The 22,693-nt window shown below is 41.8% G+C and overlaps 2 protein-coding genes across 5 annotated transcripts; one reads left to right on the forward strand and one right to left on the reverse strand.

Moving 5' to 3' along the window:
• Positions 1-395: 395 nt before the first annotated feature.
• LOC139389955 (ubiquitin recognition factor in ER-associated degradation protein 1-like) lies at positions 396-11,000 on the reverse strand. 4 transcript variants are annotated; one of them, XM_071137005.1, is made up of 13 exons: positions 10,875-11,000; positions 10,336-10,468; positions 10,097-10,129; positions 9,853-9,974; positions 3,439-3,569; positions 3,264-3,336; positions 1,919-1,987; positions 1,737-1,805; positions 1,598-1,648; positions 1,373-1,461; positions 1,139-1,223; positions 952-976; positions 396-774 (listed from the first exon to the last, which is right to left on the reverse strand). In XM_071137005.1, the coding sequence occupies exons 1-13, from the start codon at positions 10,875-10,877 to the stop codon at positions 602-604; spliced, it is 1,056 nt and encodes a 351-aa protein (XP_070993106.1). In that variant the 5' UTR covers positions 10,878-11,000; the 3' UTR covers positions 396-601. The 4 variants fall into 4 exon arrangements, with proteins under 4 accessions (XP_070993106.1, XP_070993105.1, XP_070993108.1 ...); XM_071137004.1 differs by having other exon boundaries at positions 397-774; positions 952-979; XM_071137007.1 differs by lacking the exon at positions 396-774 and having other exon boundaries at positions 807-976.
• A 195-nt stretch (positions 11,001-11,195) lies between these two features.
• LOC139389751 (CDC45 cell division cycle 45 homolog (S. cerevisiae)) lies at positions 11,196-22,612 on the forward strand. Its single transcript, XM_071136682.1, has 18 exons — positions 11,196-11,379; positions 11,597-11,656; positions 11,763-11,855; positions 11,972-12,109; positions 12,955-13,104; positions 13,668-13,726; positions 14,266-14,314; positions 16,043-16,104; positions 16,205-16,255; positions 16,396-16,515; positions 17,795-17,926; positions 18,187-18,285; positions 18,768-18,929; positions 20,285-20,423; positions 21,385-21,468; positions 21,625-21,743; positions 21,888-21,964; positions 22,231-22,612. Exons 1-18 carry the CDS (start codon positions 11,329-11,331, stop codon positions 22,293-22,295), a joined length of 1,710 nt encoding a protein of 569 aa, XP_070992783.1. The 5' UTR covers positions 11,196-11,328; the 3' UTR covers positions 22,296-22,612.
• Positions 22,613-22,693: the final 81 nt, after the last annotated feature.

A 22,693-nucleotide genomic window follows, 5' to 3' on the forward strand; every position in this document is an offset into this window, starting at 1 on the left:
AATAAAAAGTTGTCTACTCAAAACATTGTCAGATGGCCTATGTTCTGGTAATTATATAAGTTGGCTGGACAGAAATCCATGAATGTTTATGCAGGTCCTAAGAAACATCAGACAAATACAATAATATAATAACATAGGTGTTTTGTGTATGTGGACACAAAAGCTCCCTCTATTTTTTTTCATCACTGAGCAAATTTCAGGTCTGCTGAGCGCAAACTTGAACGTCGCAATGATTTTTTCTTTATTTAACGAACATTTAAGAAAATTCTTATTTACAATGACGGCCAAACTCCCCTAACCCAGATTAGGCTCTATAAACCATAATAATGGAAGCATCATTCCACACACAAATAATTTTAAGACAAAAATAAACAGATCTATACAGAATGCATATTCAAAACACTGTACTTTACTTCAGTGTGTTGATAAATAAACAAACGAAATAGCATTTATCTACCACTCATCACTCAAAGTTCGAGGTTCCAATGTCAGAGGAGCGTTTCCAAATTAATTTGATACATATTCCAAGAAAAATCAAACCCACTCCCAACATTAACAACTGTCATTCCGTTGAAAGGTAGAACATTGTTTATGATATTTATCATATTGTAGTGAAAGGAAAGGGTTGCTGTCTTTGAATGAGCTCATACCAGCAACTCTGGACTCTAACCACAGTCCCAATAACATTCCATTTTTTTTGATGTGCTTTTAACATGCTTACCATGGGCAAGACCATTACAATATGATCAAAAGAGAGTAACGCCTTGTTGATTCCTGCCAAGGGAAAGAAAAAAAATGAACCCAGCTCTTTTCATGACCTGCCTTTATTGGTTGCTTATGGTGGGTGTGTGAGTATGTTTGTGGAGTCTGCAGTCAGTCAGTCTCTGCAGTTGAGTACTGTAGTGCCTCAAAGCTTTCTGCCACCCTTCTTGCGAAGTGACTTTCCCTCACCAGAGAAGGCGATGAATTCCGAATCCTCCTGAAAACATGCAACTAGCTTTAGCGTACATCATTCAAATCTGGCACATACAATTTGAACCATCTAAATACAGCTTTTATGCCTTCCTGGAATTTCAGTGTTTGCAAGAAAGGGATGAAGCAGTTTATGACATTTTCCTTCTTTAACCATCATACTTACATCCTCTGTTGTTTTCCTGGGCAGAGGCCTAGAGTTTCTGATGAAGGTGATCCTGCCAACCTTGTACTCATAGTTAGGAATCCCTCTGCATTGGGACAGAGAGGGGTTAAATATTAAGATCAGAGCTGATTTCATCATAGCATATCACATGTAGATGTGATCTGGAAATACAAAAGTTGCCCGGATATGGGGAAAGGATTATGGGTTGTTTTAGGACTGATAATAGCTCCCAACCTTTTAATGTCACTGGGATCGATGGGGACGGGGCTGGGCTCGATGCCTTTCTTTTTGCCATCCAGACGATTGCCTGAACCTGTGAAAGCCTATAGAGAGAACTATTCAGACTAATTCATGGGTTGAATTGAGGATTGCATGAGCTTCGCATAAATGAAAGAGAACGTGAACCATATGGTTATGAACTGAGGTAATTAAGGAAAAAATCCATTAGCATAAACTCACTCTGAATCTCATGTCCATTTCAGTCCAAGTGTTGGGGTCTCCTTCCTCATCCTGTTGTGAGGAGTGATTAGAGTTCATCAAAACATACAGTATAAACACTGAGACCGGATTAGAAATACTCAACATGTGTTGTTCTTACTGTGGGCTCCTCTGGTGCTTTGTAACACCTCTCTGGTTCTTTGTAACCAAGCGGCGCATCAAAGTCCACCTGAGAGACAACAACAGGTATGGCTGGGTGAGGTAGAGCTATGAGGTACCATAATCTAAGTTAAAGTGTTGTGTCTCCACTTATGGTATGATAGATAGTACAGAAGATCTTACATTCATATCACATTCAATGATAGATACGGCCTTGTCTGGCTTAGTCTCCATCACTCGCAGTTCATAGATCTAAAATCAGTATAGAGAAAGATAACAGGTCAGGCACAACTGTATGCCACACACAGGCTGCCGGTGTCACATTATTTGGGGAGGACGGGTTCATATTAATGGTTGGAACGGAATAAATGGAATGTTAACACAAACACATGGCTTCCATGTGTTTGATACCATTCCTGCCATTATTATAAGCCATCCTCCCCTCAGCAGCCTACTGTGATGCCACACCTTACATTTAGAAGAAACATTTCTGGTGAAAAGTCAAATTCCATTACAGTTTTGCCTTGTGCATTGTAATACAGTCATCATACAGTATATGGCCAAATGTTTGTAGACACCCCTTCAAATGAGTGGATTTGGATATTTCAGCCACACCCTACAGGTGTATAAAATCAAGTACACATCCATATAATCTCCATAGACAAACACTGTCAGTAGAATTACCTTACTGAAGAGCTCTATTACTTCCAATGTGGTATCATCATAGGATGCCACCTTTCCAACAAGTCAGTTCATAAAATGTCTGCCCTGCTAGAGCTGCCCCGGTCAACTGTAAGTGTCGTTATTGTGAAGTGGAAATGTCTAGGAGCAACAACGGCTCAAATGCGAAGTGGTAGGCCACACAAGTGACTGAAGCGCATAAAACTTGCCTGTTCTCGGTTGCAACACTCACTACTGAGTTCCAACTGCCTCTGGAAGCAATGTCAGCACAATAACTTAGTCGGGAGCTTCATGAAAGGGGTTTCCGTGGCCGAGCAGCCACACACACGCCTAAGATCACCATGCGCAATGCCAACATTGGCTGGAGTGGAGTAAAGCTCGCCGCCATTGGACTCTGGAAACACATTCTCTGGAGTGATGAATCTCACTTCACCATCTAGCAGTTCGACGGACGAATCTGGGTTTGGCGGATGCCAGGAGAACGCAACCTGGTCCATACAGAAATGGTTTGTCGAGATCAGTGTGGAAGAACTTGATTGGCCTGCTCAGAGCCCTGACCTCAACTCCATCAAACGCCTTTGGGATGAACTGTACCGCCGACTGTGAGCCAGGCCAAACCATCCTACATTAGTGCCCTACCTCACTAATGCTCATGGCTGAATAGATGTCCCCGCAGCAATGTTTCAACATCTAGTGGAAAGCCTTCCCAGAAGAGTGGAGGCTGTTATAGCAGGAATGGTGGGACCAACTCCATATTAATACCCATGATTCTGGAATGAGATGTTCGATGAGCAGGTTTCCACATACTTTTGGCTGTGTAGTGTACCAACTAACTTCAAACAGTTACCTTTTCATTGTAGTTAATTGCGACAACATCTCCTGTAGTTAAGCAGGCAAAGTTTCTCAAGGCATTTTCCAACCTATAAGAGTGAAGTGAAAAGTGAGAATAATTTGCCTATTTTTAAAGACACTTAAAGACAATGTGAAGAGGTGAGTGATTAAAGGTCTATAACTGTACATACACTGCTTTGGGGTTAGTGATGTCCAGGAAGTCTGGGCTCTGTGGCTGGAACTTGGAGTATGTGGCCACCATGAGGTTCACACTCTCCACCTGGACCAGGCCCCCTTCCTCCAGCAGGAGATTCTGCATCATCTACAGGGGAAACACACAGGCAACCATGTCACTACAGACAACATACACACTAAAGTTCATGACCACAGAGAGGTGACGATTTTAATTAATGATTTTAATACAGGGCCACTGACACGGCCCGCTACCACACTTGCGGGCTCTCCTTCACCGTGGCCAACGTTAACCCTGCCCAGACGGCATCCCTAGCCTCGTCCTCAGAGTATGCGCAGACCAGCTGGCTGGTGTGTTTACGGACATATTCAATCAATCCCTATCCCAGTCTGCTGTTCCCACATGCTTCAAGAGGGCCACCATTGTCCCTGTTCCCAAGAAAGCTAAGGTAACTGAGCTAAACGACTATTGCCCCCGTAGCACTCACTTCCGTCATCATGAAGTGCTTTGAGAGACCAGTCAAGGATCATATCACCTCCACCCTACCTGACACCCTAGACCCACTCCAATTTGCTTAACGCCCCAATAGGTCCACAGACGATGCAATCGCAATCACACTGCCCTAACCCATCTGGACAAGAGAAATACCTACGTAAGAATGCTGTTCATTGACTACAGCTCAGCATTTAACACCATAGTACCCTCCAAACTCGTCATTAAGCTTGAGACCCTGGGTCTCGACCCTGCCCTGTGCAACTGGGTCCTGGACTTTCTGACGGGCCGCCCCCCAGGTGGTGAGGGTAGGAAACAACATCTCCACCCCGCTGATCCTCAACACTGGGGCCCCGCAAGGGTGCATTCTCAGCCCTCTCCTGAACTCCCTGTTCACCCATGACTGCGTGGCCATGCACGCCTCCAACTCAATCATTATGTTTGCAGACGACACTACAGTGGTAGGCTTGATTACCAACAACGACGAGATGGCCTATAGGGAGGAGGCGAGGGCCCTCGGAGTGTGGTGTCAGGAAAATAACCTCACACTCAACAAAACAAAGGAGATGATCGTGGACTTCAGGAAACTGCAGAGGGAGCAGCCCCCTATCCACAGACGGGACAGTAGTGGAGAAGATGGAAAGTTAAGTTACTCGGCGTACACATCACGGACAAACTGAAATGGTCCACTCACACAGACAGTGTGGTGAAGAAGGCACAACAGCGCCTCTTCAACCTCAGGAGGCTGAAGAAATTTGGTTTGTCACCGAAAACACTCGCAATCTTTTACAGATGCACAATCACCGCCTGGTACGGCAACTGCTCTGCCCACAGCCGCAAGGCTCTCCAGAGTGTAGTGAGGTCTACACAACACATCACCGGGGGCAAACTACCTGCCCTCCAGGACACCTACACCACCCGATGTCACAGGAAGGCCAAAAATATCAAAGGGCAACAACCACCCGAGCCACTGCCTGTTCACCCCGCTATCATCCAGAAGGCAAGGTTAGTACAGGTGCATCAAAGCAGGGACCAAGAGACTGAAAAACAGCTTCTATCTCAAGGCCATCAGACTGTTAAACAGCCATCACTAACACTGAGTGGCTGCTGCCAACATACTGACTCAATCTCTAGACACTTTAATAATTAAAAATTGGATGTAATAAATGTATCACTAGTCACTTTAAACAATGCCACTTTATATAATGTTTACATACCCTGCATTACTCATCTCATTTATATACTGTACTCTATACCATCTACTGCATCTTGCCTATGCCGCACGGCCATCGCTCATCCATATATTTATATGTACATATTGTTATTCCTTCCTTAATACACACACGTGTAAGGTAGTTGTTGTGAAATTGTTAGATATTACTGCACAGTCAGAACTAGAAGCACAAGCATTTCACTACATTCACATTAACATCTACTAACCATGTGTATGTGACCTATAACATTTGATTTTAAATGTTTTGACTGTTCGAGTACTCCAATATCTTTTTCGAAAATATTTTTTGAACAAGGCCCGCTTTGGAAAAAAATATGGGAACAGTGCGCAACAATGCCTAATTAATCACAAACATTACAGATAACAAATCCTAATTGCCCCATAGAGACAGTGTACAAAACATTATGAACACTTGCTCTTTCCATGACATAGACTGACCAGGTGAAAGCTATGATCTCTTATTGATGTCACTTGTTAAATCCACTTCAAATCAGTGTAGATGAAGGAGAGGAAACAGGTTAAAGAAGGATTTTTAAGCCTAGAGACAATTGAAACATGGATTGTGTACAGTGTGCGCCATTCAGAGGGTGAATAGGCAATACAATGGTAGAAGTTGCCGGGCGAACCGGTTTGAGTGTGTCAAGAACTGCAAAGCTGCTGGGTTTTTCACACTCAACAGTTTCCTGTGTGTATCAAGAATGGTCCACCACCCAAAGGATATCCAGCCAATTTGACACAACTGTGGGAAGCATTGGAGTCAACATGGGGCCAGCATCCCTGTGAAACACTTTCGACACCATGTAGAGTCCATGCCGTGCCAGGCATAGACTGCCCAGGTGAGAGCTATGATCTCTTATTGATGTCACTTGTTAAATCCAGCTTCAAAACCAGTGTAGATGAAGGGGAGGAGACAGGTTAAAGAAGGATTTTTAAAGAAGGATTTTTAAGCCCTGAGACAATTGAGACATGGATTGTGTACAGTATGCCATCGTTGTAAATAAGAATTTGTTCTTAAAATGATTTGCCTAGTTAAATAAAAGGTTCAATAAAATAAAAAATGCTCAGAAGAATTGAGGCTGTTCAGAGGGTAAAAGGGGATGCAACTCAATATTAGGCAATGCCATTTTAATATTAATTTATTGAAACCGTAATATCAACTGGTTATATTATATCATGAAACACAAGCTTTAAAAATGTCAGTAACCTTAGCAGTGGCGCTTGTTTGTAGAAGCCGATGGCTGTGCACTGGCATCGCCTTGTTTAGTTAATTTAGCAGACAAGATACGCTTAATTCCTGAGCCCTTAACACGGTCAAGACACATGTTATAGTAAAAAACATGTAATATAAACAGAATTAAACAAAATATTTTTTCCAAGTGAAAAAAAAGTGATGCATCACGCATCTGGAACATAGCCATTACACAATTTCATTCTGTCTCGACACCAAGAAGTACCAAAAAGAGTGTCTGTTCAGAAAAGCAGAGAGTCCGGAGAGACGAGGCTTATTCAGGGTCCCAGCCCCAGACACATATGACCAGCTGCTAGATATAGGAATTCAACCCCTACAAGCACCGTTTTTCTGTGCATCATTGGCTGTAAGTGACAAAAAAGTGATCACTACACGAAAGTAGTTAAAGTGCTCTACCTTCGAACAACATAGCTATGATTTTTTGTTAGTTTATTATCCCAGTATTAATCATTACCCTCTTCATTGACTTATCGATTGTCCTACAGGCTCACATTTGTAGGCTACATTTAATAATATATTCAGTTGATCATGATGACAATTGTAGCCTAGATCCTTTGTACCGATTTTTCCCACTTAACAATGAAGTAACTGATAAAGCCCATTTTATGTGGCACATGCAAATGTGTTGCATAATGCATTATGAGTCTCAGATATTAAAACCTTATTTTCCTTTTATTTAAGGTCAATTTTACAACTACTTCTGGTAAAGTAACATATACTTAAGAGGTCCTTTGGAAATAATTGGTACATGTCTTCAAGGTAATCAGCCCAGAGCAATACAAAAGTATTTAATGCAAGAACCTCGGACACAATGTGCATCTCACAAAAGACCTCATCCAACATCAAGGTGCCCAAGTCCAGTTTGACATGGCACAGAAATTCAGCAGGACCATAACGAGAGAAGACAGACCTCATGCAGCAATTTGATAAAGAAGAACAAGAAGAACAAACTGTCTGCCCTTTTGGCACGCAGACAAAGGCACAACTGTTGACTGTTGATTTCAACTGTGGTGCTGAAACTCTGGAATGGAAACTGTCATCTTAAATGCCATAGTTAGAGAAGTAATTTAAGAAAGAGGAAAGACGTAATACTGAAACAAATGACAACGTAGACTGACAAAACGTGTATTTACTTTTATAACGTTACATTCTTTGTTGCATTTATTTATGCAATTATTTTCACTTTCTCCACATATTGTTACATTACAGACTCACTCTAAAATGGATTTGAAAAACTCCTCAATCTACACACACACATACACCCCATAATGACAATGCAAAAACAGATTCAGAAATGTTGGCTAAAAAAAGTAAATACATTTCCATAAGTATTAAGACCATTTACTCAGTACTTTATTGAAGAACCTTCTTGGGTTTGATGCTACAAGCTTGGCACGCCTGTATTTGGGGAGTTTCTCCCATTCTTCTCTGCAGATCCTCTCAAGCTCTGTCAGGTTGGATGGGGAGCGTCGCTGCACAGCTACTTTCAGGTCTCTCCGGAGATCGATTGGGTTCAAGTCCGGGCTCTGGCTGGGCCATACAATGACATTCAGAGACTTGTCCCGAAGCCACTGCTGTGTTGTCTTGGCTGTGTGCTTAGGGTCGTTGTCCTGTTGGGAGGTGTACCGTCGCCCCAGTCTCAGGTCCTGAGTGCTCTGGAGCAGGTTTTCATCAAGGAGCTCTCTGTACTTTGCTCCGTACCTCCCATTGAGCCTGACTAGTATCCCAGTCCCTGCCGCTGAAAAACATCCCCACAGCATGATGCTGCCACCACCACCATGCTTCACTGTAGGGATGGCCAGGTGATGAGCGATGCCTGGTTTCTAAAAACCTGTTTTCGCTTTGTCATTACGGGTATTGTGTGTAGATTGAAGAAGTAAAATATATATATATATATATATATATATATTTTAGAATAAGGCTGTACTGTAACAAAATGTGGAGAAGGTGAAGGGGCCGGAATACTTTCCGGATGCACTGTACATCCTTGCAGTTGCATGAGGTAGTAGCACAATTGTCACAGCAGCCATGTTTGGGTGATATTGGTTGTATGCCTTAATCATCAAAGAGCTGTAACAGTTTCAACCGCCTACAGCTGGTTCTGTTTGACACATACAGTCCCTTCTTATATGAAACTCAAACAAGCTGTCTTCCACGGTACAGGATAAATGAATTTTAGCTCATGCCGTCCCTCCCTGCTCTTCCATATGACTGCATGTAGGACTCAAGGTCTTGAGGTTGTCCATAGTTGACTACATGACACGCTTAAAGTCTATCCCCATTCCCAGTGCTGAAGTAGCCATCACAACTCTGAGATTAGATGACTCATTTTTCAAGGCTGCGATTATGTGCAATTTTATGCCCTTGGTTGTCTCTGAGCGGTGCATGTTGAAAAGCCTGTTTTCCAGTGTGTCCTCTGCTCCTGCTGGATGCACAGATTTCTCCCCAAGGAACTGCTGAAAAACCTTGATGTACAGCAAAGAAGTCTTCAATTATCTTACAGTATATGACAGTCCTTGGGGTCTCAGGCCCTGAGCAACCATGAATTCTAAATGGCATCAGTAGTTCGCAAAGTAGCCTAAGCGGAAAATATACGGGACGCAATTATTCCAAAACTGCTGCTTGTTGTTGGAACACATTTTCCTACTTCAATCAACCAGTCCATTTTGCATTTGTGACAAAACTGATGCCATTTGGCAAGGAATGTAGGTTGTGTGTCTCATCAGTTAGATACGTTTTTAAAGGCATTTATTTCTGTAGGCGAAACGGGAGCTTGCGTGCGCCCTCAGCACGCGTGTGTAGAGGGAGCGGTCGGAATGCAATTGAGTGAAAGAGACACGGAGGGGAAAGGGAATTTAGGGAGAAGAATTGTATTCTTTTTTGTTGTGCCCCACAAATGTACATGTACAAATGGAACACTAGAGTCAAAGCAAATGAACATTTGTTTTTTTTAGGGATAAGGGTGACAAAATGTCACTTGCCCGTTCAGGCAGCCACAAAGCACATTCCACCAAATAGTTTTGCAGTATTTGAAAAAAAAAGTGATCTCTGGTTAAAGATGGAGTTTTAAAGTAGTCCATTAGAGTACTCATGCCCATCCCTAACTTTAATGCACGTTACATAACATACACTGTTCCCAATTTAAAGCATCCATCCATCCAGCCATACATACATACATACATATATATTTTTTGGTTTAGGTGTTCTCACTTTATTTAGATAGAAAGGAAATCAGAGGGGGAAACAGGCAACAAGGAGAGAAACAGTGGAAAGGGTGGGGATCAAACCCTGGTCTCTTGTGGGGAGTCTTATATATGTGACTTGTGCCAGGGAGTGTTACCACTTCACCACAGCTCTGCAGTTAAAGCATCCTTTGATATAAATATGGCACAAGGTTTATAAAAAAATAAGTGTTGAAATAAAACAACCCTGCTCACCCAGTGTGGCAGGTAGCAAATCCCCTCATCTGCTACAAACTCCAGGACACCACAGTGTGTCATTCTGTCGGAGTTCTTGTTGGTAAGTTTGAACAACATGGGGTAGGTGATGTTAAGTCTGCCTTTGGGGGAAAAGATTGAAGGGTAAGAAGAAGTCATCTGTTGGGTATAAAACTCTGGTTCGGAAAAATTGCATATGTAGATCATCAGAGTTTAAATCTGGATAAAGTAGGAGTATACTTACTTAGTTGGTCAAGTGCAGATGGCGGCATTATAACTATAATGAGAAAACAGAGCAATATGAGCACTACTAAACACTTAAAGCAGGATAAGGCTGAATCAATTGACAGTAGGATGACAGTGACTGCTATCTCTACAGTCACTTCACTTGTGTATAGGACACTGGGGCAAAGCTTAAGTGTCAAACTCCATACATTCCTGGTATAGTTATGATATATTTGAAAGTTCATATAGAATACTTACTTTTTCCTCCTTTCTCCACATCAGACCGGTCGTTGGGACCCGCTAGCATGGACACAGAGTAGCAGCGGTATTGAGTGGAGAAGCGGTTTTGGAAAGTCCGTGGCATCGGGTGGTCAAACATGTTGAAGGAAAACTGTGGCAAATATTTTGAAAAACAAAAAGTAGTTAGGTCAGGTAAAAATGAGTTATTTTTAGACAGTTGGTTAGACAACGTTACCCTGACTAATTTCAAATCCAACTTTAATTTCAAACATCATCATCATCATACCAACTAGTTAGCCTACTTCATGTGAAACTAGCTGACAAGTGACACCAGTTAACTTTTTAAAGCTGTACGATTCACAAGTAAAGTTGCTGAGCAAGGTAGATATTAATTTGTCAGAATGATGGTGCATATTTCCTTTGATTTGAATGGCTAACTATTTCCTACTATCAAGCTAACAGTTAACGGCTAGCTAGTGAATTCCGATACGATGTGGCACTGGTTATGTTAGCATTTTTCATAAGCAACAGTCAAACCAGTGTTGTCGAGTACTTACCATGATGAAAATTAGCACTCCAAACGTTATATATCAAAATGTATAGAATAAAGCTATACTAAATAGCGTATTCTCCGACAAACTGCCTGCTGAAACTCCAATGTTATCTTCCGCTTAGCCGCAACTAAAGCAGGAAGTGACGGATTACCCAAAACAAAGCATGAACACCAATCAGAATCCTAACACCAACATTCTATCCTTTGTGATTGTCTAAACGCGCTGCCGCCTACCTGCATGCAATTTCTATTGGTCAGTTTTACATAAGCCTACAAAGTGGAGTTTTATTGGTTGTTTAACATTCGGCAGCTGAAGTGCGAATTGGCGCCATATTTCCAACAAGGACAATTTGACCATACGACAGAAAAGCTCCTGGCTGCATTGAACAATAATAAAGTACCCGTAAAGTTATATTATATTTTTCTGTTTTTATACAACCTTAGGAATATATTGTAAAATGTTTATTACGGACATAAGAAAGGAATTCTACGACGTTGTTGTCAACCAGGTAAGAACTTCTGACGCTGGATTTAGTTTCATGTTAACTAGCGCGTTATCTAACCGCAGAGAGGGGTGAAAATAGGAATAACACCGACATTTTTCAGTCAACTAACGTTAATTATTCGCCTGCTATTTTTGCTAAATAAAATAGGATGTTAACGCTAACGTTACTTTTTACAAACTTCTGTGACTTGACTATCGATCTGTTCCTCCATTACTTTCAGAGAGTTGCCCTCCTGGTGTCATCTGATATCGATGCACTCTGCGCCTGTAAGATATTACAGGTAAGTCAAGGCCCCATCTTTTGCTGTCAAATAAGTTAACTGATCTGCTACATGTTTGTCTAATTCACATGTTTTCTTACTGCCTCTTTCACCCCCATCTACCCAGGCACTGTTTCACTGTGACCAGGTCCAGTACACCTTGGTGCCAGTGACAGGTTGGCAAGACCTTGGTACCGCCTTCTTAGAGCACAAGGAGCAGGTAATGTGAGACACCTGTCCACACCTGAATACCCTGGAATTCACCTTATTGTGTCTAACATGATTATCAAAACTACAAACATCCATGAAGGTGTCTGTTATTTGCTCTCATTTCAGTTCCGCTGTTTTGTCCTGATCAACTGTGGGGCCAATGTTGATCTCCTGGAGACCCTTCAGCCAGAGGAAGATTCCATCTTCTTCATCTGTGACACACACAGACCTGTGGATGTAGTTAATGTCTACAATGACACCCAGGTGAGCAGTCAATGTCTATCCTAAATTACAGCCTTTTCCCTACATAGTGCAAAAGTAGCACGCTATATGGGAAATAGGGTGCCATTTAAGGTCTAGCCTTATAAAACTAGCTCACTGTGTGACTTATTTACTAATCTTTGTCTGTGCTTGTTTGATGCTTTTCCCACGTCGGGAGCTATATCCGTGGGTGGTTCTGATTCAGAATGCCACGCTATGCCCAGGAACGAATTAAATTATTAGATGCTACTACCCCCTCCAAATCAATACCAAATATGGATGTCGGTGTTTGCTCGCACCCGCTCCATTGTACTTCCTGTCTGTGTCAGCATGGTGCCTGTGTTATAAGGCTGATTAGCTAGGACATACAGGTGTGAAACACAGGTGTGCGTGCAAAGCGAGAACACAACATGGAATCCATCTTTGGTTTTGATTTGGCGGGGGGTGGTAGCATCTAACAATTTCATTTAATAGTTTCTTATGCACTGCTCGTTCATGTAAGGGATGACATTTTAAGAAGGACAGTCTACCAACTATGGATATACATTCCGACATGGAACACGTGCTGCTACATAGGTAGTCATTTGATCGCAAGTTATCTCGAACGCATTCACTATGCAATACAATTAAACCTCTTAAGTTCAATTATTAAAAAAGAGGTTTAAGTTTGGGCTAGTCCTTCACAAGGGGTTGCTTCACTTTGGCAGCAGTTGGGTGACTTCAGAGGAGGAAAGTCCTTTAGGATACTGCCTTTGAGATGATAATGAGCACAGAAGTTGCTGTCCAGATGAAGAGCCAGTGTCAATCAGTGTTCTGAACTCAATCTCCCACAATCCAACCCCCCCCAGGTGAAGCTGATGATAAAGCAGGATGATGACCTTGGAGTGCCCTCCTATGATGACATCTTCCGTGATGAAGAGGAGGAAGGTGGCAATGACTCTGGGAATGAGAGTGACGGAGGTTCTGAGCCTTCTGGGAAACGGAGGCGATACGATGAGGTATACTATGCTGTAGAGCTGAGACGATAAACCGAAAATTATCGACACTGACCACACCGATCACTTATTGCAGTAATTTTGAAGATATTGTTCAGTACGATAAGTAGCCAATACTAAAGAAATGTAAAGTTTGATATGAAATAAGTTTGCTAATAAGGGTGATTGTTAATAGGACAATTGATGACTACAACCATCAAACTAGTAGTAGTTTAAAGGATAAAAAAATGGTACATGCTATTTTTATACATTTATCATTCTATTTATTGTTATCGCATCAATTAAATCCATATCGCGATAAATTGCCTTTTGTCCACATCGAAAACTATGCTGTATTGATGTCACAAAAGTTGATAATAAAAAAGAAAAATGATATTGATCCCATCCCACCTCTACTTAACCCTTTGATCCAAGTTGGATACATATTTCTGATTCTTATTAATGTTTATTTTGCCAGGTGTAATTTTATTTGCATATGACAATGTTGATTTCCACAAAAAGTAGATGAAGCCGATCAAGTTTGCAGTGATGTATTGTTATTTATACCAACATGTTCCCATGTTTAGGGGGAAGTGGAGAGGAGGATTGAGCGACAGAGAGCAACGAGAGAGTGGGAGGCAAGGAGGTGACGTTTAAAGCCCCCATGCAGTCTTTTATAATTTAATATTTAAATCATCCCTGTTTGGTTAATAAATCACTGTTTATTTATTGAAAATTACTCAAATATATTTTGTAAAATTTATTTCCCTGAACCAACTTTGGCCCTTGAAATGCTCTGTCTGATCGAGTGTGCGTTAACAGACAAATTTGAAGATGTTTACTTACACAGCCCTAATTGGCTGATAGGATGATCTAGAGCCCACCCCCGTACCCAGATGAACAGTCATTGACTATAATCGGATCACATTGTCATGATGTGGGCCAGAAGTTCCATCCCATCTGAACAGGCTGAATTTCCAGGCATTTAAAAAAAAAATTTTTTTTAAATGGTTCTTACACAAAAAGGGCAATAACACCGAAATTGTGATAATTATGATATTTTGATCTCATTGTGTGGCCTTTAAAAATAATAATTACAACAGGTAAATCACGTTTTTAACCACACTGCCCCTTTAAAGGTTTAAACAGTCTTATAACTTTGACTTTTGAAACGTTTCATTTCAGACGTGAGATCCTGTTTGACTATGAGCAATATGAATACCATGGGACTTCGGTGAGTATGCATTATATATTGGTTATGTTGAAACTTGCTGTGTGTGTGTGCGATACATACATTATTGTAGAAATTGTAAAAATAAAGAAAAACCCTTGAATCAGTAGGCATGTCCAAACCTTTGAGTGTGTGTGTGTGTGTATATATGTGTTATATAAATAACATGGACATTTCTAAGTGACCCCAACCTTTTTTCATTTCAAGACGTTGACAAAATTATAAATAATGATTTTTAATTTAAATAATAATTGTGTCCTTCAAACTTTGCTTTTGTCAAATAATCTTCCATTTGCAGCAATTACGGCATTGCAGACCTTTTGGCATTCTAGTTGTCAATTTGTTGAGGTAATCTGAAGAGATTTCACCCCATGCTTCCTGAAGCACCTCCCACAAGTTGGATTGGCTTGATGGGCACTTCTTACGTACCCTATGGTCAAGCTGCTCCCACAACAGCTCAATAGGGTTGAGATCTGGTGACTGTGCTGGCCATTCCATTATAGACAGAATACCAGCTGACTGCTTCTTCTCTAAATAGTTTTTGCTTAGTTTGAAGCTGTGCTTTGGGTCATTGTCCTGTTGTAGGAGGAAATTGCCTCCAATTAAGTGCCGTCCACAGGGTATGGCATGGTGTTGCAAAATGGAGTGATAGCCTTCCTTTAAGATCCCTTTTACCCTGTACAAATCTCCCACTTTACCACCACCAAAGCACCCCCAGACCATCACATTGCCTCCACCATGCTTGACAGATGGCGTCAAGCACTCCTCCAGCTTCTTTTCATTTTTTTCTGCTTATCACAAATGTTCTTCTTTGTGATCCGAAAACCTCAAACTTAGATTCGTCTGTCAATAACACTTTTTTCCAATCATCCTCTGTCCAGTGTTTTTATTATTTTGCCCATCTTAATCTTTTCTTTTTATTGGCCAGTTTGAGATATAGCTTTTTCTTTGCAACTCTGCCTAGAAGGCCAGCATCCCGGAGTCGCCTCTTCATTGTTGACGTTGAGACTGGTGTTTTGCGGGTACTATTTCATGAAACTGCCAGTTGAGGACTTGCTTGTCTGTTTCTCAAACTAGACACACTAATGTACTTGTCCTCTTTTTCAGTTGTGCCCCTGGGCCTCCCACTCTTTCTATTCTGGTTAGAGCCAGTTTGCGCTGTTCTGTGAAGGGAGTAGTACACGGCATTGTACGAGATCTTTTAGTTTCTTGGCAATTTCTCGCATGGAATAGCCTTCATTTCTCAGAACAAGAATAGATTGATGATTTTCAGAAGAAAGGTCTTTGTTTCTGGCCATTTTGAGCCTGTAATCGAACCCACAAATGCTGATGCTCCAGATACCCAACTAGTCTAAAGAAGGCCAGTTTTATTGCTTCTTTAATCAGAACCACAGTTTTCAGCTGTGCTAACATAATTGCATAAGGGTTTTCTAATGAACAATTAGACTTTTATAAACTTGGATTAGCTAAAACAACATGCCATTGGAACATATGAGTGATGGTTGCTGATAATGGTCCTCTGTAAGCCTATGTAGATATTCCATTATAAATCAACCGTTTCCAGCTACAATAGTCATTTACAACATTAACAATGTCTACACTGTATTTCTGATCAATTTTATGTTATTTTAATGGACAAGAAATGTGTTTTTCTTTCAAAAACAAGGAGATTTCTAAGTGACCACAAACTTTTGAACGTGTGTGTGCGTATGTATGTATGTATGTGTGCAGGCTGCAATGGTGATATTTGAGCTGGCATGGGTCCTGACTAAGGACACTAAAGATATGCTGTGGTAAGTGATCTTATAAATGTTTTTTGTGAAATTATATAAATGTAATTTATTGCATATGCAGACTATGACAACAATCTGTTAAACATTTGATGTTGGACAGGTGGGCCATCATTGGGCTGACTGACCAGTTGGTTCATGATAAAATCACTCAGTAAGAATATTTCACTCCAACTCTTCTCTAACACTTCAAATCTGATGCAACATCTAGGATGCCTACAAAGTTTTTGAAAAATACAAAGCTCATGTCTTACACGAGCACTAACTTCCTTGTATTGTTCCTGTGCCTCCCAGTATGAAGTATGTAACAGACATCGCTACTCTGCAGCGCCACGTCTCACGTCACAACCACCGGAACGAGGATGAGGATAATTCTCTCTCTATCGACTGCATGAGGATCTCCTTCGAGTACGAGTATCCTTTAACTTCACTGGCCAAAGGACCAGGGGAGCTCAGACTTGTGCATGACAACTAGTTGAGACCTAACTTTTTGAGACCTTTGGTTCAGCTATTTTGTTGCTGTGGTGTTTTCTAGGGCTGTGACGATACCAGTATCATGGCAAGGAAAGAAGACACGAGGCGGATTTAACTTCAGGAAAACAGCCCTAATGTTGGAAACAAACATAATTACGTTGTCATCCAGAGTCACATTTAGTTTATTTTCCAAGGTATAGGACACTAGTTTACTTACTGCGGGATTTTAAAGAAATGAAAAGGGAAGTTCTCATTTTTGCCCTGGTTTTGCCTCGATATTAACGAGTATCGTAATACTGGTATTGTCCCGGCCCTGGTTTTGCCTCGATATTAACGAGTATCGTAATACTGGTATTGTCCCGGCCCTGGTTTTGCCTCGATATTAACGGGTATCGTAATACTGGTATTGTCCCGGCCCTGGTTTTGCCTCGATATTAACGAGTATCGTAATACTGGTATTGTCCCGGCCCTGGTTTTGCCTCGATATCAACGAGTATCGTAATACTGGTATTGTCCCGGCCCTGGTTTTGCCTCGATATTAACGAGTATCGTAATACTGGTATTGTCCCGGCCCTGGTTTTGCCTCGATATTAACGAGTATCGTAATACTGGTATTGTCCCGGCCCTGGTTTTGCCTCGATATTAACGAGTATCGTAATACTGGTATTGTCCCGGCCCTGGTTTTGCCTCGATATTAACGAGTATCGTAATACTGGTATTGTCCCGGCCCTGGTTTTGCCTCGATATTAACGAGTATCGTAATACTGGTATTGTCCCGGCCCTGGTTTTGCCTCGATATTAACGAGTATCGTAATACTGGTATTGTCCCGGCCCTAGTTTTTTAATTTAGGTCCGCCGTGTTGTTAGTAAGCGTTGCCACATTCTTGTGGCTGTGTGTATGCTGTCCTGACTGTCACCCTCCCGTTCCTCCCTGTCATGTGTTATTAGTAAGCGTTGCCACATTCTTGTGGCTGTGTGTATGCTGTCCTGACTGTCACCCTCCCGTTCCTCCCTGTCATGTGTTGTTAGTAAGCGTTGCCACATTCTTGTGGCTGTGTGTATGCTGTCCTGACTGTCACCCTCCCGTTCCTCCCTGTCATGTGTTATTAGTAAGCGTTGCCACATTCTTGTGGCTGTGTGTATGCTGTCCTGACTGTCACCCTCCCGTTCCTCCCTGTCATGCCTTTCTGTGTGTTAACCCCTTGACGCCCTGTCTCAGTCTGCGTCTGGCCCTGTACCAGCACTGGTCTCTGTTTGAGAGTATCTGTAACTCCTCTTACACCTCCTGCAACTTTAAGCTCTGGTCAATGCATGGCCAGAAGAAACTCCAGGAGTTCCTCGCTGACATGGGGTATGCTATCCCCAATTTATGACTGTCAAATAGAATAGGATCTCCATCAAATGATCATTTTAGGAACATGCATGACTCGCTTTCTTGAATATCAATTACTAATCAATTAGTTAATGGAAGCTACAATTAGTCTGTAGCCTCTGAAGGACAAATGTCACTTCATCAAAAGTAATGGGCAGCAGTTTGTTGTTTTGATTTATTGATAACAATGGATTGTTTGAAGGCATCATCAAAGATGGTTTCTGTTTGTGTTGTCCCAGCCTGCCCCTGAAGCAGGTGAAGCAGAAGTTCAACTCCATGGACATGTCAGTCAAAGAAAACCTGCGAGAAGTTATAGAAGAATCCTCCAACAAATACGGGTAAGAGTGTTTGTCTATTCTAGTGCATCAAGATATCTAATAATATGCCCAATAGACTATTTTCAAGTACACGACACAATGACGTCACGTACAGATGTGCGCAACTCTTGGCAGCAGTAAGAAAGCCATTGCCATCTGCGCCCGTTCGACATAGCCTAGATTCACTTTTTTATTACTCCTAAACAAAATACCTTTGGTGTTCTCATACGCATACTATGTTTTGATTCTCACTTTAACAGTCGCTAAGATTCCATTTGTTTGCAAGCTTTGGAAAATAACTGTTTTGGGTACAGCAGTTGTAGTGTGAAATGCACTCATAAGCAACATGTAAATAGAGGCTTTTTTTTGCTGGCGTTCTAAATTATAAGAACTCCCACTTGTTCTGCCACTAACTTGCGCGCATCGTCCTTGTATGGCAATGTTTGTAAACACAGAAAAGGGTCTATAGCCCTCATTTAATGCTGTTTTCTCTGTCCCTTCAGTATGAAGGACATCCGTATCCAGACTTTCGGCGTTCACTTTGGCTTCAAGAACCATTTCCTGGCCAGTGATGTCGTGCACGCTACTGCCGCCCTGCTGGAGAGCACTGAGAAGGACGACAGCCCCGGCGACAACTTTATCAAGGCCCTCGACTGCCTCTCCAGGTACATGCGCACACAAACTCTCCATAAGAAATGCCTTTGACTGCCTGTCCTGGTGTAGGAGGAGTACTGGACAATCCCAGAAAGCTGAATTGTTCTCTTATTCCTTGTTGAGCTCATGATGAAATGTATAATGATTAACAGAGAGCACAGGGTCTTGGGCCCTCACGGTGCTCGCCCCATGTGTGTATTCACTTGGGATCAAACGGGAGAGGGACGAGGGTTGGACGATATTACGATAGGAACGTTTATCGATGACGATTGACAACCTCGTGATGTGACAAATGATGGTTTAGCCTATTTGAACTTGACTGGTGCTGCGCCATAGGCCTGAAGAACGAGGGTCGGACAGGGCAGCACACGAGTGACATTCAGAGTAATCTGCCTATTCCTGTTTACTATAGCCTATTTCAATAAATAGCCTATGTTGTATAGGGCAGCAGAGCGCAAGAGAGGAATTTAGGCTAGACAGAATTCCACCAAAGCAGTGGAAAATGTCCATTCAGGAAATGTTTCTAGCTCTGTCGGATGCACAGACGTTAAAGCTTCAACTTATTACGTTTTATAACTGACACTCCTTAACTATATTGTGTAGCTGTTTAAAAAATAAATTTTAAAAAAACGCTATATTCCCTTCTCTCCATTCAATATGACCTTTGGGCTAGGCCAGGGGTTCTCAAACTTTTTGGGGCCGGGGACCACTTTTGTGATAGCAAATTCACCAGAGACCCCCTTCATTTTTCTAAATTGATTGGATTTGTAAAGCATCTTTCTAACAACCAGAAGTAAAATCAGTTTACATAGTAGGGGGAATCTCACCTCATCCACCACTAATGTGTGGCACCCACCTGGGTGATGCACAGCAACCATTTTCTGCCAGAACTCTCACCACACATCACCTATCAAGTGAGGAGGCCGATTAGGTGGCCATAATGGAATGGGGCCAGGTTAGGAATTTAGCCATGACACAGGGTTTAACACCCCTACACTAATGATAAGTGACATGGGATTTCTTTAATGACTACAGAGTCAGAACACCTCTTTAACGTCCTATCTGAAAGATTGCACCCTCGCCGGGCAATGTCCCCTTCACTGCCCTGGGGCATTGGAATCTCCTTAGACCGGAGTGCCCCCTAGTCGTCGTCCCTCCCCCCGACACCACTTCCAGCAGCATCTGGTCTCCCATCCATTTTGAGTACATAATCACGATATGACAAAGGTTCGCCCAACCCTAAGAGGGACCTATTTGAATTATGTCCAATAGTAACACATTGTTTTTGCAAAAAGTGTTACGGTGTGCACTAATGAATACACCCCAGGTGTTGGAATGATCCCATCCTGTTTTCTTTCCTCTGAAGGAGTAACCTGGAGCGTCTCCATGGTGGCATTGATTTGGCTAAGAAGAAGTTGATGGCCATCCAACAGACTGTAGCCAGTTGCATCTGCACCAACCTCATACTGTCACAGGGACCCTTCCTCTACTGCTACCTCTTGGAGGTGTGTGTTATACAGTATACTGTTACCACTGTAATATCACGGTACCAAAATGTCATGATACTTATGATGCCAACATTTTAGAATACCATAGTACCACTTCATATGATACTACCAAATGTTTTGGCCTTACTGTTTAAAAAGCCAGTTCTCTCTGTTATAAAATGTCTATAAAGTCTGACATTTTTTATAAATTCTGTATTAAAAAAAAAGTTTAGCAACTAATGTCTTGTTTGCGCTGGTCCAATAATGTCCACTTGACTTTCATGAGCATATCATGTGGCAGCAGTAATCAGCCTGCCGCATCCCCTATCAGTCCTCACTCGCCTGTTTCTCTCTGTTCGCTCTTCCTGGACATCTGTTCCTCCATCAGTTTAAACATAATGTAGTGGTGATGATGAGAGGGAATGCTGTCCCTGATCTGTTTTTTTTATCCTTACATTTGATGCATTGAAGCAACGCCTAATGTAAGCCGAAACTCTCTTTCTAGCCCTTACATTCTGTTTGGTGCATAACGGTTTTAATGTTGGGAGCAATGTGTTTGTAGGAGAGAGAGTGGTGTGTGCGTGTTTGAGGGGAGAGAGTTAGTATGTGTGTGAATTGAAGCGTAAAGGTTTCATGCAGGGTTTTCCCCTTACTGCCATAATGACATGCGGATGATTATGTATGTTCCTCCAGCCAAATCACAGGTAGGCCTTTGCAAATATGAGAAAATCAGCCATTCTATGCAGTATACAGTGTGCAGTATACAGAAGTTCAAATTTCTACTCAAAATGTAACATCAGTGAAGTGAGTTTTTTTTTTTTGTGTGTGTGTGTGTGTGTGTAGCACATGCATAACGTTTAGAAAACGGGAACAAGTGTCATGGGACGGGGTGAACCGGACCCTAGGTCACTCTGAATTGGCCTGGTATCGTTTGTAAAATGTTGGTATGTCCTCCCTATGACCATCCATCTCTGTGCAGGGAACTCCTGATGTGAAGCTGTTCTCCAAGCCCATGGCCTTGACCCTGCTCTGCAAGTACCTGCTCAAAGCCTTTGTCCGCTCTGTGAGTATCTCAGTATTTCACTTCCCCATTATCCAAGGCCCTGTCTAGCTCTTGCCCCTGGTCTTCAATTAGTTTCAAACAAAAATGACAGTGTTTTAGATGTTTGTTTATGGTATTTTGCATCGCTCTTGCTTGTCTGCCTATGCCTGTACATAGACGAGGAATAAACGATGTAAGCTGCTGCCCTTGATCATAGCTGCTCCCATGGATGTGGAGAAGAGAACTGTCATCGTTCTAGGCATCCCACCTGAGTCTGAGACATCCGACAAGAAGAAGTGAGTTCATAAGTTGTGTGCCTGTCTCAGTGCAAGCACTTGAATGTTCTTTATGTTTTGGGCAAAACTAAAACAAATGCTAATTTTAATCTTTCTTTTGTTCTCGCTCTCTCCCTAATTTCTTTCTCTCTCCTTCTCCAATAGTTTCTTTGGCCGTGCGTTTGAGAAAGCAGCAGAGAGCACCAGCTCCAGAACTCTCCACGACCACTTCGACACCTCTAGTAAGTAAAATGTTATTGTAATTGTATATATTTTCCACAAGAGGGAAGACATGACACACTACAGATGGGCCTTGTTTAGCAGTACACTGTACATGTATTTCAGTACTTTATTTGGCTCTCATACAGGTGCTTTCTCATGTCATTGTTACAGCTTTAATCATTACATCATCAGGTGTTTAAAAAACATTTCCCTTGCACCTGCTAGCCATAACAGCTCCAATTGAGCAATACACATGCTCATACTTACCTATGTTTTGCCTTTGCAGTCATTGAGCTAAAGATGGAGGACAGGACTAAGTTTCTGGATGCCCTCATCACCCTGCTGTCCTAAGGAGTGAGCTAACTAAGACACACTGATGTATGGATAAAGTTCCTGAAATTGATATGTGAATTCTGTAGATGCTGGAAGAGACTCTATGACATTACAACTAGGTTCATGCCCAATGTGATGGAGAAATCTCTATTTTGTGCTTCACCTGTTTTGGCCAATGTTATGTATTTTCATTTCAGGATACTTTGTGATGCCTACATGTATATTGTACTGTTTTTCTATGTGTATTGTGAGGGTTTGTCTTTTTAATCTCATGTAAATACATTTTTATACATTCATGTAACACTTTTATTAAATGATATTTTATTGATGTATAATTATTGAAGTTACCATCTACTAAGAGAAGGAATGATACACTTGAAACATTTAGTAGTAATAGGGGTATGTAATAACATTGA

Source organism: Oncorhynchus clarkii, chromosome 30, assembly GCF_045791955.1.
Source record: "Oncorhynchus clarkii lewisi isolate Uvic-CL-2024 chromosome 30, UVic_Ocla_1.0, whole genome shotgun sequence".
NCBI classification, from domain to species: Eukaryota; Metazoa; Chordata; class Actinopteri; order Salmoniformes; family Salmonidae; genus Oncorhynchus; species Oncorhynchus clarkii.

What these genes read in the sequence shown, in the direction of transcription:
- LOC139389955 (XM_071137004.1), bottom strand. An exon ending in ATCACTAACCCCAAAGCAGT is followed by an intron (nt 3,337 to 3,438) that starts GTATGTACAGTT and finishes TCACTCTTATAG; the next exon opens with GTTGGAAAATGCCTTGAGAA. An exon ending in AAGCACCAGAGGAGCCCACA is followed by an intron (nt 1,649 to 1,736) that starts GTAAGAACAACA and finishes TCCTCACAACAG; the next exon opens with GATGAGGAAGGAGACCCCAA.
- LOC139389751 (XM_071136682.1), top strand. Translation starts at nt 11,329, where the DNA reads ATGTTTATTACGGACATAAGAAAGGAATTCTACGACGTTGTTGTCAAC. An exon ending in AACGGAGGCGATACGATGAG is followed by an intron (nt 13,105 to 13,667) that starts GTATACTATGCT and finishes TCCCATGTTTAG; the next exon opens with GGGGAAGTGGAGAGGAGGAT. An exon ending in TCTACTGCTACCTCTTGGAG is followed by an intron (nt 20,424 to 21,384) that starts GTGTGTGTTATA and finishes ATCTCTGTGCAG; the next exon opens with GGAACTCCTGATGTGAAGCT.